This window comes from Megascapheus bottae, chromosome 9 (assembly GCF_031878675.1).
Source record: "Megascapheus bottae isolate mThoBot1 chromosome 9, mThoBot2.hap1, whole genome shotgun sequence".
NCBI lineage: Eukaryota > Metazoa > Chordata > Mammalia > Rodentia > Geomyidae > Megascapheus > Megascapheus bottae.
In genome coordinates, this window is record NC_143517.1 from 167,827 (window position 1) to 187,967 (window position 20,141).

At 36.2% G+C, this 20,141-nt stretch overlaps 2 protein-coding genes across 2 annotated transcripts in view; both read right to left on the minus strand.

The window, feature by feature from the left end:
* Positions 1–521: 521 nt before the first annotated feature.
* LOC150058668 (endogenous retrovirus group K member 6 Gag polyprotein-like) lies at positions 522–1,487 on the minus strand. The gene has a single exon (XM_090339661.1). The coding sequence runs from the start codon at positions 1,485–1,487 to the stop codon at positions 522–524; it is 966 nt and encodes a 321-aa protein (XP_090195787.1).
* A 1,601-nt stretch (positions 1,488–3,088) lies between these two features.
* Positions 3,089–20,141, minus strand: part of LOC150058669 (coiled-coil domain-containing protein 7-like) — a 263,512-nt gene continuing 246,459 nt past the window's right edge. Inside the window, exons 33-35 of the mRNA XM_090339663.1 lie at positions 14,577–14,672; positions 6,780–6,960; positions 3,089–3,263 (exon numbers count right to left, since the gene is read on the minus strand). Coding sequence (XP_090195789.1) covers positions 6,923–6,960; positions 14,577–14,672 — 134 coding nt within the window. The 3' untranslated portion in view covers positions 3,089–3,263; positions 6,780–6,922. The remainder of the gene's footprint in view (positions 3,264–6,779; positions 6,961–14,576; positions 14,673–20,141) is intronic.

The window sequence follows — 20,141 nt, forward strand, 5'->3', positions numbered from 1 at the left end:
CTATCCTGCCAGGATAAAACTCTGATCAGGACTTTGTGAAAATCCTAACCCCCTCAGCGTGCAATCAGCTTTCTGAAGAGGCCATTGCTTAGGCCAATGTTGAGAATTGATAATGGATATGTCTGCCCCAGTATCAAGGAGACCCTCAGTGGTCATTCCTTGCACAAGTAATTTGAGCAGAGGCCTTTTTGAACAATCCTGCACCCAACAAACCATTTGTTCTTTTCAAGTTGACCCAAATCCCCTGGATTCCCTATTTTGAGGCATACTCTTAAAACGTTTATGCATACTTGGGAGTAAGATTAATTGGGCTATTCTGTCTCCTGGACTGATGACTGAGATACCACGGGGAGAATTTACCATAATTTTAATTTCACCTGTATAATCACAATCTATAACTCCTGGAAGGATATGAAGGCTGGAAAGGGTAAGCAAACTATGCCCAAGGAGTAAGCTTCCTGAATTTGGAGGGAGAGGCCCTGATATCCCTGAAGGAATTAATTGGACTCCCATCTCAGGCATTAATACGAGTTGGGAGGTGGAGCAGAGGTCCAATCCTGGGCTGCCTGAGGTTCCTCGGATGAGGGAGTCAATGGAAAGAAGGGGTTGCGACGAGGAATGGTCTGGATTATACCTGGAGTATGGCGCACTGGCATCTCCATAGCCCCATACATTTGTGGGCCCCGAGGCAAAGGGTTCCACCTTCCATTTTTTGACCCGGGTCCCTTCCCCGGGCTCCCATCAAAATCAGTGGCAGATCTACACTCATTAGCCCAATGTTTACCTCCTCCACACTTTGAACAGATCCCTGGCACTGGGGACTTTTCTGTCTTTATTACTGAAGCTCTTTGGAGCCCTTTACTAGGACATTGATTGTTAGAATGTCCTGGTTGGCTGCAGTGAAAACAAGTTCTTTGTCTAGCTCTTCCTGCTGGGTCTAAGGGAGGCACACCCCTCATGGCTGCCACAATCAGCTGTCCTGTGACCACTGCATCATTAATGTCCCTACAGACTTTTATGTAAACTGATAAATCCTTCTGCGCTTTCCATGGTCTTATTGCAGCTTGACACCATTTGTTTGCATTTTCAAATGCCAGCTGAAGTATTAATGGCATGGCAGTGTCAGTGTCGCCAAAGACGCGAGTGGCTATTTGAATGAGTCTATCTACGAAATCTGCATAAGGCTCGTTAGGTCCCTGAAGAACCTTTGAGAGACTACCTTGTAAATTACCAGAACCTTGTAAGGTCTTCCTTGCTCTAGTAGCTACAGTAGCAATCTGTGCATATGTTCCTCGTTCATACTGAAGCTGTGCCTGTAACGCGGCATACTGACCCTCTCCTATAAGCATCTCAATATTTCTTTGTGGGAAACCTGCCACAGCATTTCTACGTGCTGTTTCTAAGGATAACTCATCGGCAACCAAATTTAAATTTGCCAGTGAGTCTAACATACTAATAGTGAAAGGTGCTTGGGGTCCATAAGCCATAACGGATTCCTTTAGCTGCTTAACACTTATAAAGTCTATTGGTTGGTGAAATCTTGCCTGATTTTGATCCTCAAATACTGGAAAACCCCACTCATCCCCCATTTCTAACGCTTCTACTGTTTTAGCTAACTTGCAGATAGATCTGAGGAGGCTAGCTGTTGGCTCCTCTCACTGAGGCACAAATGGCTGAACTACTGGCGGTGGTCCCCTGTCTTGCAATTCCTCCTCCGAGCACAGGCTTTCTAAATCACTACCACTTAATTCCTCCTCTTCCTGTTTACTCGATTCACTCTCATATATCTCTGCACTTCTTTCCACCTGTTGTTTAACTCTTTGTTTGGACGAAACAAGCACTCCCGGATAAGTTGCCACATAGGAAATGTCCCTGTCTTAATGCTTTTTCCAAATCTAACTTATGTAAATCCCACTGTGGTACATTAAGAAGTCCTTCATTCAAAAACCAGGGACTTACTTTCGCTATCGTATCCACATAAGCCTTAACTGTGGATTCTTTTACGACAGTACCATTAATTTAAGTAAATCTCTTATGACTAACCATCTGGTCCTTGGAAACTTCTGAACACGTTATTCACATTTAACAACTGAACAAACCTTTTCTTTGATTACAACATCCGGTTTTTGGAATCTCCTGAACCCACTATTCCCGTTTCTTTACCAAACCCCTTATTCCTGGGTCTTTATGGAACCCCTTATACCCGGTTCTTCACCGAACCCCTTATACCCTGTTCTTTACCGAACCCCTTATTGCCTTGCCTTTTCCGCTCTGGCTAGAGACGTCCATGAGGTTCCTCAGTTTCCCCACTGTGCCAAAGTGACCTGCGCTTCGGAGGCGGACTGGGAATGACTATAGCCTCGCTCTCTGTGAGGTTCCTCAGTCCTTACTCACCGAGCTGAAAAAACATCCACGTACAGGCCACCACTTGTCGCTGCCCACAGCAACGACATGTCACTTCAGAGGCAGACTGGGAATGATCACAGACTCAAATCGCTGCAACCAGAGGTCGTTTATTTCTCTCTCCTTTCTTCTTTGCCTCTCTCCCTTCTCCTTCTCTCTTCTCCCTCCTGCGTCTTTTCTCTCTTCCCTTTCTTCCCCGCAAACCCCACACTATTTATATCCTTAAGCAGCCAATCACAGTAAAGGTCATCTGCAAAGCAGCAAACAAACCTGGAAGAAATCTAGCGATCTACTCTATCCACAAGCATGGAAGGAACAAACCAACAAATGCAAAGAAACTTCCTGGTCAGCAAGTATTGACTCATTAGCAAGCTGCCAGGTGCCATCTTATAATCTTACTTCCTCAAGAGGCTGAAAACAATGGTCTCCAACGCCTTGGTTATTTCATACTGTTACATTAGTTCACCTTGTTATCTGATATATTGGGGGGAGGGGGAGAAACAACATGAGTCATGGGGGGTGGAGGGAAATGGGGACCATGACATGACAAAGGTATCAATGTATGTGAAGTAATGTACCTTCTATCTGGTGACTATAATGTAACCCTTCTATTAATTACAATAAAATATATGAAAAAAATAAATAAAATCACCCTTGCAATATTAAAGTTAATAAAAGAACCATGTTTTCAAAGCACAAATATCATTTAATTGATTTTACAGCACTCCAGGTTTTTACAGGGGTATCAGCAAGTAGAAGCAAGCTGGACTATCAACATAGAGCACATTTCTTACCAACAGCAAAAAAAGGTATCTGTGATCTTAACAGTTCCAATTCATTTGATACAATGAAGGAGTTTTCTGAAAATAAATCAAGTAATTGCAATCTTTATTTTACTCAAATTTTCATCTACATACATAAAAATTATATTTATTTTTGCAGTCTTGGTTTTTGAAGTTGACCTTCCCTCTGGTAGCTTGGTTCTCTCTTACTTGAGGCATTCACTGGTCTTTTTTTTTAGTTATTTTAAAATAGGACTTTGAATTTCTTCTGAGAACTTGTCTTAGAATGTGAATCTCTTCCTTATACTGACATAGGGAGGCTGTACATGTATTGCAGTTTTGTGTGACCACATCCAGCTTTTTGGTTGAGACAGTGGATCACTAACCTTCCCTGTCTGGCTTTGAATCAAGAACCTTTCAATTTCTGATTCCTGAGTAGATGAAAATTCAAGAAATTGTTGCCACAAACATCCCTACAAGAATTTCTGAAGCCTTAATTTAGTGCAGTTCTGAATATTGGAGAGGTGTTTACAATGATTGTATTTTGAAAGAAAAGTGTTGCATTTTTCAGAATATCTATATGTTTTTAGATTGCAAAATCAGTGATATTTTTCTCAGTGGTAAAATAGAACTTTGAAATGGCAGTAAGCTTCATGGATAAGAAACTATCAATATCAATAAACTACCTAGTATCAATACACTGGATCTTAGTGGCCAGCGGCTCCATAATTTCTATTGAAATTATGTAGCAACAAGTATTTCCAAACCCTAATAAAAATTCTAGTTATTTGCTATTATGGTGAAAATAAGTTGGAAAAGTTGTTTCCTCATAGTTGTAGTACTAACAACGTCTTAGTAATTATGAAATCAACCAGATGGCCACTGATAATTCTTGAATGTATTTTCCTATATGACAGCCAGGAACTATGTATGTTAACTGAATTTTAAGATTGTGTAAATTGTAAAGCTTGTGTAAATTGTCAATCATTTTCTGTATATGGATCATAGGTCCCATTTTGAAGCACACAAATATAGAACATTCTCATCACAGAAAATTCTACCAGAGAGGACAATAAAGAAGAATCATTTATAGTTTCTCTGAAAGAGCATTATTGTAATAATGGACATTTGAGGAGAACCAATGTGGATCAACTCTATTAAATAGCTATTTGGTTATAAGTTGATTTCATTTATATTTTCATCAATAGTGGGATCATGTTTCACAATTTCTGCCTGTGTATGGGGGCCAAAGAATTGTTATATAAAAGTACCAGTGAAAAGATGGGAATGGGTAACAATGTTCAAGAAATAATGTACTCACTACCTTAGGAATGTAACAGTAAACCCCCCTATACATAATGATGATAGTAAAATTTAAATTCAAAAAAGTACCAGTGTCTTGTACTTGGTAGACAAAATTCAGAAGCACTGGTTTACAAATGCATTCACAATTAAAATAGTAATTTTTGCTTGTCCTGGGTCTTGAATTCATGGCTTGGGCACTGTCCTTTAGCTTTCTCAAGGCTAGTGTTCTGCCACTGGAGCCATATCATCACTTCCTGTGTTTGTAGTACTGTGAATTCGAACCCAGGATTTCGTTCATGCCAGGCAGGCACTCTACCACTAGGCCATACTCCTGGCCCTAAAATAAGTATTTTTAAAGGCAAGAACTCAGGACTTAAGATGTTGTCCCTGAGTTATATTTTTCAAGGCTTTTTGTCTACCACTTGTCTATCATCATTTGGTAGTTACTTAGAGATAAGAATTTCATGAACTTTCCTCTCCCAGCAAGCTCTGAACTGCAATCCTCAGTTTTCACCCTTCTAAATAGCTAGCTACATTTATAGGTGTTAGTCACCAGTGCTTGGCAATTGCAAAGTTTTAACTGAAAAATGATTGTTTAAACTTTTATAAGAAACTAATTCTCTACATCTAATGGGAATTTATCTACAGGTGCAAAGAGAAGTTGAGTTGGATCTACTTTATATAACCCCAGCATTAACAACCTATACTACCTAAGGGGTTTTTCAGTTGTAGAGAATAATCTCACACTAAAGAACTGTTTTGTTGTGAGGGCCGGTGGCTCATACCTGTAATCTCAGGAGGCTGAGATCTGAGGATTGCTGTTCAAATCCTTCCTATGCACACTGACCTCCATGACTGACAAACAAACAAAAATAAAGAAACAAAAAACCTGTTTTGCTTATTATCATTTTTTTGCAGTGCTGAGGTTTGAATTTATGGCACTCTACCATCTGTGTTCTCCCTTCTTTCTTTATTATTATTTTTAATAGAGTTCCTTTTTCCTGGATTGGCTTGCAAGTCTCGGTCATTATCTTCACGCTTCCTAAATAGTGTGATAACAGGTAAGCTGTACCCTATCCAGTTCTTATTAAGAACAGTGTCTCCAGAAATTTTTATTGCCCAGACTGGACTTGAACAGTGATTATCTTGATCTCAGGTTAAAATTACAACACAAATAATTATGAACTCTCTCTCTCTCTCTCTCTCTCTCTCTCTCTCTCTCTCTCTCTCTCTCTCTCTCTCTTTCTTTTCTTTTTGCCAAGCCTGTGGCTTGAAATCAGGACCTGAGCACTGTCTTTGAGCTTTCTGAAGGCTATTGCTCTAACTCACTACTAGATTTTTTCTGTGTATGTGGTACCAAGGAATAAAACACAGAGCTTCATGCATGCTGTGCAAGCGCTCTACCACTAGGCTACACTTTTGACCCATTTTTATTATCTCTTGCCTGATCTCTACCTAATAGTTTACTATCAGTATGTAAAATGGAAAATTTAATGTTTACAATTATATCTTTAAGAGGATAAAAACTATATCAAACATTTTATGTTGTTCAAACAGAACTCTGAAATATTAGATTTAGTATACTTTCTGGAGAAATTTGAAACATTCAAAGTTGAAAATGATATTTTACAAGTCAGTGGTAATCTAGATTTTATTTTATTTTACTCAGTATAATCTTGTCTAATAAAACTTAACATTCTCTAGTTCCAGTAAAATGCAACCAAAGTATAATTTGATTTTAGGAAATATTTGATTATCCAAAATCTTATCTTTAAAATTCTTTCCAGATATTTTGTACCACTATATTTTAACAGAAAATGCTTTAACATAACACATACTTATTAAATTATTTTTCTATGTGTTTGCTTTCTTTAACTTTGGTATTGGTTTTCCAGTGGGATTTTTTTAGTACTGTAGAATTTTCATTATATGTGATTTAAAAAAATAATTGTAACTCATTACATGGCAAGACAGGACCGGGAGAAGCAATAAGAAGAAAATTAATATTGGGTGCCAGCGGCTCATTTTGAACTCTGATACTTAGGAGCTGAAATCTGATGATCCTGTTTCAAAGCAGGCTGAGTCAGGAAAGGCTATGAGACTTATCTCCAGGTAACAACAACAAAGCCAGAAGTGTAGCCAGGTCTGAAGTGGTAGAGAGTTAAGACTTGAGCAAACGTTCTCAAGGACACCACCCAGGCCCCAAGTTCAAAACCCAAGGACTGGTGAACAAAACAGAATAGAAACAACAGAAAAGAAGAGAAACGGAAAAAAAAAAAAACACCTCACCTGCTGCCTTTGAAAGTCTACACTATTACCAGTAGTTTTTCGAGTATGGTTCACCCACATCATGAAAACTCATTCAAAGTAATTTTTGTCCATAAATTTTGTTCATAAGTTTTGTCCATAAATTAATCCACATTTATTCTTGTTCAAAGTTCCTTTTCTTTTCGTGTAGCCACATTTAACACTAAAGAAAATTGAAAATTATAGTTTTAGTTATCCTCACTGTATTTCCATATGGTTATTTTTTTACATTTGACATCTTAGAGAATAGAATAAATGAACAATACAAGCAATACATCTAAGTACATATTATTTTATGAAAATGATGTTGGGTCACATGTACCTTAGGGCAGTGTAAATACAGAGAAATTCCTCTACAGCTTTAGATAACATCAGAATTACCAAGATCTTAAAATAGATTACTGGGCTTTAGCATCAGAAATTCTGATTCACTTAGACTGAGAAAAGATCTCAGAATTTACACTTTTAATGAAGTTCTGTGATAATTATGCTCCTAGACCCAAGATGCTACTTTGTAAAGCATATCTCAATGCTAAGTTTACTGAAATGTTGTTTTGGGCATATAAAACATATATAGGGATAATATGACATATAACTGATCAGTCAGTTTTAAATGATAGGCTGGTTGCAAAAGAAATTGTGAAGAGAAATAAGCATCAGTAAGGAAATAATAGCAAACACATTTTGACATGACCTTTCACTGGAAATGGATAGATTCCAAGACTAGACAAATCTAAAATGATCTCTCTTAGGCAAATTTTTCTGTTACAGAGAAATCTGGAAAAAAGTAAAGTGCTTGTTTATCAGAAGACTAGTTAACTACCTTATATTCAGTATGGAAGGCTGAGAATATAACATTTATTTGAACATGCTGATATAAAATTTTTCATGATACATTATATATTTTAAAAATGATTGTGAAGTAATCAGTAGAAACCTTGGGCTCTCCTAGCAGGGATTTACAACAGAAAACAATCCGGATACATAAGGCCATATAGTATGACACTAAATTTAAGAACCTCCAGAATATAGAAACAAAAGCCATATAATGAGTGATTGTTCTCCTTAATGTTATCCCTCATCTCTTTTGCCGACCCTTGGTTACCTCATATTGTTACAATATTTCACCTTGTTATGTGATATATTTTATATATGCTTAATTGGTTAATTGAAATTGGATAGAGAAGGGGGAAATCAAGAGGAGGGGGGGGAGGGAAACGGGGACCATGTCATGAGAAAGGGTATCAATATATGTGAAGTATTGCACCTTCTATCTGGTGAATATAATGTAACCCTTCTATTAATTACAATAAAAAATATATGGAAAAAAGTGATTGCGAATAATGCACCTTCTATCTGGTGAATATAATATAACCCTTCTATTAATTACAATAAAATATATGAGAAAAAAAGAGTGGGAGGAAGCAAAGAATAGGGAATTTTTATATCAGATCTTAATATTTTAAATCTTTATTTTTTAACTTACTAATTTAATTTTTGTAAACTGGGGATTGGACTCGGGGCTTTGAGCTTGCTGGCAGGGGTTCTATTACTTGAGCCATACTTTGAGCCCATTTTGTGCACTGCATACTTTCTAGCATAATGCTTAGACCTGCCATGCTGATAAATATTCTACATGAGATTTTTCCATTTCCTTGGAGATGGTAGGTACAAGCCATTTCATCTACCCCTATGCTTACCCTGTGGCTGGTATAAAAGGCATGGGACAATGTGCCTGGCCATTGGTTGATAATGTCTTTTGAATCTCTTTTATTGGTCAAGGCTGGATTTGAACCTTGGTCTTTTAATATCTTCTACCCAAGTATCTAGGATAACAGGCCTGAGCTCTATGGCTGATAAATGATTTTCATCTTAATACAACACTGCTATTTTAAAGTCATTAACATCTTTATTGTCATCAAAGCACTAACAGCATAGTTTTTGTTCATGTAATATCTAGTCTGGTAGCATATAAAATTGTTTTGAAGCCATAAAAAACAGATTTTTATTTATTTTCTATATAATTAATTCACAAATATTGGAGTATCATCGGGATCATCTGGTTCAACTCAATAAATGTATGGTAGTTAGGATAAATTTTAAACTTTGAGAATCACTGTCTAAATAAATTAAAATCTCTGTGGGGGGAAAAAAAAGTGAAAAATCGATACACTAGGCCTCCTCAGCACAGGTCGAAGCTTTCTTAATAAAGACTCAGAAACACAACAAATTCAAGAAAGTTTGGACAAATGGGACTGCATTGAATTGCAGAGCTTCTGTATGGCAAAAAAACATAGGTAGCAAGTTGAATTGAAAGCCTACAGAGTGGGAGAAGGTATTCACTAACCATACAACAGACAAAGGCCTCATATCTAAAATATCTCTACAGCTAACAAATAGTGAACCTTCCCCCAAATATCTTCAAAGAAACAAACATCCCAATAAAGGATGGGCCAAAGACTTAAAGAGAATCTTTTCTGAAGGAGAAATAGGAATGGCCTATAGACATGAAGAAATACCCAACATCCTTGGCCATAAAAATAATGCACATCAAAACAGCTCTGAGATTGCACCTCACTCCAGTTAGAATGTCCAAGATCAAGAAATCCAATAACAACAAATGCTGTCTGGGATGTGGCCAGGTGGGACCATTACTACACTGTTGGTGGGAGTGTAAATTCATTCAACCACTAAGGAAAACAGTATGGCAGTTCCTCAATACAGTGAACATAGAGATCCCCTATGACCCAGCAATTACACTATTTGGCATTAACCAAATGTCCAGAAACAAGGACATATGAAATTCACTATCACAATGATGTTCATTGCAGCACTATTTACCATACCAAAGATATGGAACCAACACAGATGCCCCTCAGTAGATGAACAGATCATGAAGATATGGTATTTATACACAATGGAATTCTATGCTTCCATCAGAAAGAATGATACCACCCCATTTGTAAGGAAATGGAAAGACAGAAAAAATCATATTAATTGAAGTAAACCAGACCCAAAGAACATAAGATCAATGGTTTCTCTTATTTGTAATAATTAGCACAAACCTAGGACTCTCCTAGCAGAGGATTACAACATCTCAAACCCTAGATACATAAAGCCATGTAGGATAAAGCCAAATTAATGGACCTCCAGGACATGGAAACAAGAGCTTAATTATGAGTGACTGCTATTTTCAATGTACTATGTTTTCTTTCTCTTCTCTTGTGTTGCCCTTTGGTTAATCTCACAGTGTTACAGTATCTGACTTGGTTACCCAATATAATATTTGAAAACTTTAAAAACCTGAAAAAGAAGATTAAAGATGATCTAAGGAAGTGGAAAAATCTCCTGTGGTCCTGGATTGGGTGTATTAACATTGTGAAAATGGCAATCCTACCAAAGGCTATCTACAAATTCAATGCAACACCCCATCAGTATCCCAATGAAATAAAGGAAACAATCCCAAACTTTATATGGAATAACAAAAATATCACTTGTAGCAAAAACAATCCTTAGTAGAAAAAATAGCACTGGAAGAATAACAACACCAGACTCTATTGAAGAGCTATCACAATAAAGAAAAAACTGCTTAGCACTGGCACAGGAACAGGCCCAAAGTCCAATGGAATAGAAATGAAGACCCAGAAATTAACCCAGAGACTTATGGCCACCTAATCCTCAATAAGGGTGCCAAAAACATAGGATGAAAGAAAGACAGTTTCTTCAACAAATGGTTTTGCCACAATTGGTTAAACACCTTTAGAAAACTAAAATTGTTTCCTGTACATCACCAGAACAAATTCCAAATGGATCAAAGACCTTGAGGTAAAAACAGATACCCTGAAAACTTTACAGGAAGAAAAACGAGACACACTTGAGCTCTTCAGCATGTGTGGAAACTTTCTTAACAAACTCCTAGAATCACAGCAATTCAAAGAAAGGTGGGACAAATAGGACTGCCTTAAACTGGAGAGTTTCTGTAAGGACAAGGACATAGCTAGCAAGATATATAGAGCCCACAGTTTGGGAGAAGATCTTCACTAGCCATACAACAGACAAGGGCCTCATATCTAAAATACACCTACATCTCAAAAAATTGAATTTCTCAAAATCAAATCTGCAAAGAAACAACCATCCATTAAAGGACCATCTATTAACCATCTATTAAAAGACTTGTCTGAAGAGGAAATAAGAACTTCCAATAGACACATAAAGAGATGCTCTACAACTCTTGCCATAAAAGAAATGCATATCAAAACAACTGAGATTCCACCTCACCCCAATCAGAATTGCCATTATCAAGAAATCTAGTAACAACAGATGCTGGTATGGTGGAAATGTGGCCAGAAGGGTTTGCTGCTGGTGGGAGTGTAAACTAGTTCATCCACTTTGGAAGGCAGTATGGCGGTTCCCCAAAAGACTAACTATTGAGCTCCCCTACGAGCTCCTGTAATCCCATTCCTGGGCATTTACCCAAATTTCCACAAACAAGGCCATACAAAACTTACCAGCACAACCATGTTCATTGCCCCGTTATTTACCATAGCTAAGATATGGAACCAACCCAGATTACCTTCAGTAGTTGAGTGGATCAAGATGTGGTATACATACATAATGGAATTCTATGCTGCCATCAGAAAGGATGACATTTCTCTGCTTGTAAGGAAATACAAAAGCTTGAAAAAAAATCATATTAAGTGAAACAAGACAGACCCAAAGGAACATAGGCTTCATGAGTTCCCTCATTCGTAATAATTAGTTTATATCTAGAATTTTCATAGCAGAGGAGTACAATAGCTCAAGTGCTCCATACACATGGCCAGTATAGGAATGAGGCTAAGCAAAATGAACTCCAAATTGGAAAACAAAAGATTTACCCTTGTTAGTGTTGCTTTCAATGTACTATACACTGAAGTCATATTCCTGTTGTTGTTTTATCTGACTTTGGTACCTAGTGTACCTATTTGCTTAAATGAATCAGGAAAGGGAAATGGAAAAACAAGATTATCTGGCAAAGGACAAAGGGTGAACCAATGTTGCAGCAATGTTCACAGAAAAATTCATTGGAAATAAACTTTACAACTTGGAAGGGATGGGGAAGGGAATGTAGGAGAAACAATATGCAAGAAGTAAAGTACTCACTACCTCATGAATGTAACTGTAACCTCATTTAAAAATAATAATAAACTGCCAAAATTACTGTATTAACACTTAGAAATGAGTAAGCAAACCATAGGGACAAAATATAAACATAAATAATAACTTACTGAATCAAACTCCAACAGTTCAGAAAATTAGAGCATGATTGAAAAACATTTGTTTCAAACTAAACTATACAACATCAACGCAGCAATGGATATATATCTCTATGTATATGTATATATCACTGATCTATATATCAACAGAGCAAACATATATGATATATATTTATAGAGAGAGTGAGAGAACACGAGAGAGAGTGAGAGAACACGCAGGTATGTATCTAAAAGAATGCAAGTTAGGATGTAATAGACACTTGTTTGTGGCAGCACTAATCATGGTAGTAACAAGGTAAGGCAAATGGATATGATGACCTCCAATGAATGAAATGATCAAGAAATGTAATATTTACACACAATAGAGCATTATTCATCAAGAGATAAGAATGAAATTATGACATTTAAAAGAAAATGGATCCAGAGATATTTGTTGAACTAAGCCAGATTCAGAAGGAAAAATATATTTCTTTTTCTAATACGTGATTGTCTGCTATATATATATATATATTTATATATATGACCATGAACACACATTAGATTAATACATATATATATATGGAGAGATAATATTTCCATATAAGGTATGTTATCTGGGAATATTTTCTTCCATTTTTTGAATACCTTTTTTCTCCATTAGTACTGTACACAAATATTTTACTTAATTTTGATGAAAAGAAATTTGCCTATATTTTTATTTGTATTTCTTTAGGGTCAATATTATTTTCCAACCCAATATTAAGAAATTTTTCCTTAATCGTTTTTCAAAGGCTTGGATAGTTTTTACAAGTAGCTCTCTTAATCACATGGCTTTATTTTAGTTAAAAGGTGATGGCTAAGTTCCACCTTCATTCTTCTACATAGAGTATCCAGTTTTTACCCAAGACAATATTTTCAGAGATCATTCTTTCCTCAAGGAATAGTCTTGGGTACATTTGATGATAAGTGTCATTGTTCATTTCTAGAATCATTATTCTGTTCCACTGGTTTGTGTTTCATTCCCAGATAATACTCCCTTGAGTACCATATATTTGTATAATCTTGAAATTCTGAAGCCTCTACTCTTGTTAATTTGTTCATAACAATACTATGTTTACTATTTTAATCTCAAAGATGCCTTGTGAACTTCAAATGAAATTTTTTAATTTTAAAAACTGTGATTTTTCACAATAGAACAAAATCTAGATACATAAGGCCATATGTGTAAGGACCTCCAGGATATAGAAACAAAAACCATATAATGAGTGATTGTTCTCCTTAATGTACTATGTTATCTCTTGTCTCTTTTGCCATCTCTTTGTTATCTCATATTGTTACAATATTTCACCTTGTTATCTGATATATTTTATATATGCTTAATTGGTTCTTTTAAATAGGATAGGGAAGGGGGAAATCAAGATGAGCGGGCAAGTGGGGAGGGAAATGGGGACCATGACATGAGAAAGAGTATCAATGTATGTGAAGTAATGCACCTTCTATCTGGTGAATATAATGTAACCCTTCTATTAATTACAATAAAAAATATATGAAAAAAACTGTGCTTTGTTTTGTGGGTCATGGGGCTTGAGCTCAGCCTGGGCACTGTCCCTGAGCTCTTCAGCTCAAAGCTACCACCCTACCCTTGAGCCAAGCCCCACTTCCTGTTTTCTAGAGGTTAATTGGAAATAATAATCTCCAGTTCTTTTGTGCATGGGCTGGCTTTGAACCTTGATCCTAAGATCTCAGCTTTCTGAGTCGGATTACAGGCGTGAGCCATGTGCCTAGCTAAAAACTATGAAAAAATAAGAAATTTTCATAGGGACTTTATTGGGTTCTTAGGCCATTCTTGATAAAATTCACATATAAAATATATAAAGTTCATATATAAAATACTTAATACTTGTTAATATTTCAATCTGTAAAATGTAAGCTTCTCATGAATTTATTACAAAAATTAAACATGATTATTTTTTAATTCTTTGGCAATACCTATTAAACTTTCAGGCATACATATCTTATTACAACAATTCTGCTTACATATTCTACTTTACAGAAATAAAAGAATACTAACCATACACAAAAATATTTATTAAACTGTTGATTATAATTGCAAGTAAAAGTCTAAACATCATTCAGTTATAGAAGTACTGAATAAAAGTGTAAATTATTCATGCTGGAATATTATGAAAAATAAGACGAAAAGATGGAATAGGAAGTGGTGCTGTGGCTCAAATTGGTAGAGTATCACCCCTGAGTTGAATTGCTCAGAGAGAGTGCCCAGGCCATGAGTTCTAGCCCGGCGACCAACAACAACAAAGAAATCAGTTTACATGACTGTAGGAAATAAGGCTTAGTGTATGGAAAACAAAGTTATTTCTATTTATAGAAATAATTATTTCTACTTATAGAAATTTATTTATATGGAAAATCAGTGAAAAGGTGCTCAGTTCATAATATTAGGTATTTACTAGAAAAAGAAAGTGGTTTGGGAATACCAGTAAATTGAGACAATGAAAACATATACATATAATAGTGGTGCAATTACCTTTATAGAGAGATTTTTCAGAAGTAAAGGTCATAATAAATTGATTTTTTTGCAGTTCAAACATGTGTTCATTTAATTTTGCAATTTTAGTCATCTCTGAAAAATACAAACACATGCATTATTTACTTATGCCAGAAATTTACTAATTTCAACTTAATAAAATAAATCTGAATTCCTTCCTTGTGGACAGATTTTTACAAAAATTTTTTGCCAATTTAAATAAAGTAGATTAACCAACACAGATGTTTTCTTTCTGATTTTCCTTGCCAACCAGTCTATTTTGAAATGTGCATGATAGGGGTGTAACTCAACCAAAACTAACAACTAAGCTTTGAGTTGTATGCTTTTCTTTCAATGCTCAAGAGATTAAAAGAAGTAAATCATAATTTTAAGCTCAGCTTGTATCTAAATATTGCAACATCCTGTCTCAGAACAAAGAAGAAGAAGAAACATTTTATATATAATTGTCAGAAAATCGCAGCAATAATTAAAACAAAAAAAGGAATGAAATTTTAATTTCTCAGGTAGATTTAACTTTGTGTAAATCTTTATTATCAGACGAGAGAGAGAGAGAGAGAGAGAGAGAGAAGAGAGAGAGAGAGAGAGAGAGAGAGAGAGAAGAGAGAGAAGAGAGAGAGAGGAGACAAAGAGTCCCTGAGTGCAAAATCAATGTACAAATGGAAGATAAAACACTTTTACTATTATTATTATTATTCCTAGGGCTTGAACTCAGGGCCTGAGCACTGTGCTTGGGATTTCTCAAGGCTAGAGCTCTACCATGTTTTTTTTTTGTATGTGGAATGAGGAATCAAACTTGGGACTTCATGCATGCTAGGCAAGCATTCTACTGCTAGGCCAAACTCCTGGCCATTTTAATTATTGTTTCAACAACATTTTAGCACTGTTAAAAACAAATGGTAGGAAAGTATGGAAGACCATCCACCACATTCCTTTGTCTGCATGAAGATGAAACAAAATTTTCCATTGCATGGCACTACAGAGAAGATGGTGAAAGTTAGAAACTCTGCATCCAGAAATTCTGAAATGTAAATTTGTAATAAGTTCTAACCCAAACAATAAGACATGGAGAGTTCTCACAATACAGTTGTAGGTAAAAAGAAAAAGGAATGCAATGGTGGTGTCCCAATAGAAGGAATATGTAGGTACAAATAGTCGGCATGCTATAAAATCTTAAGATGGAAACCTTGTACCACAAAATAGGCAAATGCCAAAAATGTAAAGCATTTAAAATTCATGTCTTTGTGTTGTCCTTAATGTACTATGTTATCGCTCATCTCTTTTGCCATCCCTTGGTTATCTCATATTGTTACGATATTTACATTGTTATCTGATATATTTTATATGTGCTTAATTGGTTATTTGAAATTGGATAGGGAAGGGGGAAAATCAAGATAAGCGGGGGGAGGGTGGGAGGGAAATGGGGACCATAACATGAGAAAGGGTATCAATGTTTGTGACGTTATGGACCTTCTGTCTGGTGAATATAATGTAACCCTTCTATTAATCACAATAAAAAATATTTTAAAAATTCATGTTTTTGAATTTATAAAAATTAGTATTGAGACACCAAATCGTGGACCTGTTATAGCTCAAGAAACACAAATCATAAAAAATTCTTATAAAATCCTGTAATATTCAATGGACAGTAAATAAAATTAAGTTAAAAATCTTGAAAAATTTGAAAGAAAATCACATTGAGTGTAAATAAAGTTACATTTGAAACTATATTTTCTTAGAAAATCCTACAAATAAAAAGACAGTATTTTTTGAATAGTTGGAAAGCACATGCTACCAAACCTAGATGAAATATAAATTAACCCTTCTCTCACAAATACAATTGAGGAAATTTGTTTCCATTAGAGCTACTTTAAAATAAAGCTTAAAGAAAACTATTATTCAGAGAAATGGGGAAGTTATGTAGTTTAGAAATCATAGAAATAAGTTAAAATAAGAAAGCAATTATACTAGTTTCTATATAAGTAAAATGAATTAAAGCAATAATAGGACTGGAAAGAGGAATATGATTTATTTTCATTTTGTTCTGGTCCTTGTGTTCAAACTCAGGTCTTGAGTGTGCTGTCATAGTTGAGTACTATCCTTAGCCTTAGCTGTCCTACCTCCACTTACGGCTTCTTTGTATTTAACTGCAGATAAGATTCTCACAGGCTTTCCTGCCCAAGCTGGCTTTGAACTGTGATCTTCAGATTTCAACCTATTAAACAGCTAGAATTGCAGGCATTAATCACTGACACCCTGCTTAGATTTGCTTATTTTTATTTAATTTTATTGTCAAGGTGATGTACAGAAGGGTTACAGTTCATATACATGGTAGTGAGTAGATTTCTTGTCAGCAACCAATGAAAACATATGATATTATTTGGAAATAGACTTGGGTTGGAATAACTTTTTTTTTGCTAGTCCTGGAGCTTAAATTCAGGGCCTGGGCACTGTTCTTGGACCTTTTCTGCTCAAGGATAGTGCTCTGCAACTTGAGCCAGAGCACCATTTCCAGCTTTTTCTGTGTATGTGGTAGAGAGGAATCAAACCAAGGGCTTTATGTGTGCTAGGAGAGCACACTACTACTAAGCCACACTCTTGGCCCCAGAATAACTTTTATAAACATAAATTCTACTAGGAGAGGGATATAAAATGGAAGTTTATAAAATGCCCATTTAAAAAAGAAAGGTAAAATAAGTGAGGGAGAATAAAATGAGATGAAACAATAAGGGCATAAATAGAAAACAGGGACATAGATGAGATATATTAATACCACAATATCAAAGATCCATTTAAATATCAATGATAAAGATACCAAAAATTAAAACCCAATTTCTTTTACACAAATGGTATTACTTTAAAAAAAGCTTAGTAACTTTAGATAGCATTAGTCAAAAAAGAAAAATTAACCGGGTGCTGAGGCTCACACCTGTAATCATAGCTACTTAGGAGGCTGAGAGCTGAGGATCACAATTCAAAGCTAGCCTGCCTGGGCACTAAAAGTCCATGAGATTTTCTTTTGCCAGGCCTGGGATTCAGCTCATGTCCTGAGCACTGTCCTTAGACTTTCTCAAGGCTAGAGCTCTACCACTTGAGCCTCAGAACCGCTTCCGTCTATTGTCTTTGTATGTGGTACCGAGGAATTGAACCCAGGTTTTCATGCATGCTAAGCAAGCACTCTATCACTAGGCCAAACTCCTGGCATCCATGAGATTCTTATCTCCAATTAACCACTGGAAAACAGGAAGTGATGATGCTGCCCATCGGGTAGGGCAATAGCCTTGAGCTGAAGAACTTAGGGACAGTGCCCAGGCCCAGAGTTCAAGTCTCATGACCAACAAAATAAATAAAAAAAGAAAGAAGAAAAATTATTAGAAGAGACTAATAACACTGTGCAATGATTAAAAGAAGTTCAATAGGATATTAAATATGTATGTTGGATACTAATAGCACTACACATAGAAGTATTCACTATTTCATATGCTCCCATTTTATATCCTTCTCTTAGCCTGGCAGGTTTTTTATGAGAGGGAGAGGAACTGGTCCTGAGGAGCGGTAGCTAAACTAGATGTAACTAGACTGACCCATCTTGTTAAAGCAGCCTCCATTCTGCAGAAGTTAAGTCTGAGAAATCCCCTAACTGTTTCTTCTCAGGAGAACTCTAAGATGCTCCATCAGTTGTTTACTCAGACAGCTAGCAAGGACATTCCAAGATAATCTCTCGGACTGCAGCTGCGTTCCACAGCTAGCAAGGCCATCTTGACCTAAACGTCTGTGGAAAACCGTAACATCAAAGCTGATAAGAAATGAAGGAGTGTTCCAATGTAAAAGTTAACCAAAACATGAGGCTAAGGCTGTGAGAATGAAAACTAAAAAACTTCTTTATTCTGTACTAATTCTGTACTCAGGGTCTCTAAGTGTCACTGGTTTCTAAGGTGCAGGGGACCAAGAGCGAGCTTGCTAATAAATGGCTCTTTGTTCCTTGCATTGGTTGTGGATTCTGGTGGTCTTTTGGGGGGATTGGGAACTTTGGGTTCAACAGGCCTAGGGGCGTGAACTCATAGCCAGGACTCTGTCCCTGAGCCTGTCTTTACTTAAGGCTAGCACTCTACCACTTGAGTCAACACTTCTGGATTTTTCTGATTAGTCTATTGAAGATAAGAATCTCACAGACTTTCCTACTTGGCTTTTCATTGAACCATGATACTCAAATCTCAGCCTGGCTTACTATGTGAGTTTTATATGTTGATTTCTTTCTTATTTAGTGCTACAAGTGATAATACTTTTAAAATAATAAGCTAGGCAAACAACCATGATAACTGAAGAGAAGATCTAAAAATGTGGCATATATACACAATGGAATATTATTAAGCACTAGAAAAGAATGAAATTGTGGTATTTTCATGGAAATGCATGGATATATAGTAGAAATCTTCATATTAAGGATTATAAGCAAGGCACAGAAAATAAATCCATATGTGTTTTGTCTCACCTGTTGAGATGTTAGATACATTGATAGCACATATGTAGACACAGATAGCATATATACATATATAAAAAGAGAATATTATTATTATCCTAAGATTGAGGGATTTACAGTGAGAAGTGGTAACAGAATGTTTGCATATGGCAGCGTGTGGTGACTCACACCTTGTAACTCATGCCTAACAACTCAGGAGACTGAGATCTGAGGGTTGCTGTTCAAAGCCAGCCCAGGCACGAAAGTCCCTGAGACTCTTCAATTAACTACTAGAAAACCAGAAGTGGTGCGGTGGCTTAAGGTGTAGGGTGGTAGCCTTGAGCTAAGGAGCTCAGGAAAAATGCCCAGGCCCAGAGTTGTGCGGTTGCCTTGAGCTGAAGACCTCAGGGACAGTACTCAGGCAAAGGAAACTCACTGAAAACTGTTGAATAGTAATGATTAAATAGTGTGAGAACAATAAGAGCAAACAATGATTTAATTGTATTAAAGTTCTCAATATACATTTTTTTGCCAGTCCTGGGCTTGAGCTCAGGGCCTGAGCACTGTCCTTGGACTCTCTCAAGTCTAGAGCTCTACCACTTGAGCCTCAGCACCACTTCCGGCTTTTTTCTATGTATGTGGTACCGAGGAATCGAACCCGGGTCTTCATGCATGCTAGGCAAGCACTTTAACCACTAGGCCGAGCTCCCGGCCCTCAATATACATTTTTGAAATATCATGATCAAACTGCTTTGGAAATAAGTATATGACCAGAACAGAAAACAAGTTCTTTCAGGAGACTGAATAATAGTGGGAGAGAGAATGGGGAAATGGAAAGATTAAAAAGGTGAATATGACCAAAATACTTCATGTATATGTGTCAGAAAGGAACAATGAAGCTTGTTGAGATTTATTGGTGAGGGAGCAGGAGTGTATAAGATAAAATGTGTGTGGTAAAGGTAAGTTGATGTATATATGGACATTTCAAAAAAATACTCATCTTAAACTAGCTTATCTTAATATGTAGAAAGAATAATAAAATAGAAACAACTTTATATACACTATGAAAAATTTGAATAATTTGTAGG

What these genes read in the sequence shown, in the direction of transcription:
- LOC150058668 (XM_090339661.1), bottom strand. Translation starts at nt 1,487, where the DNA reads ATGGCTTATGGACCCCAAGCACCTTTCACTATTAGTATGTTAGACTCA.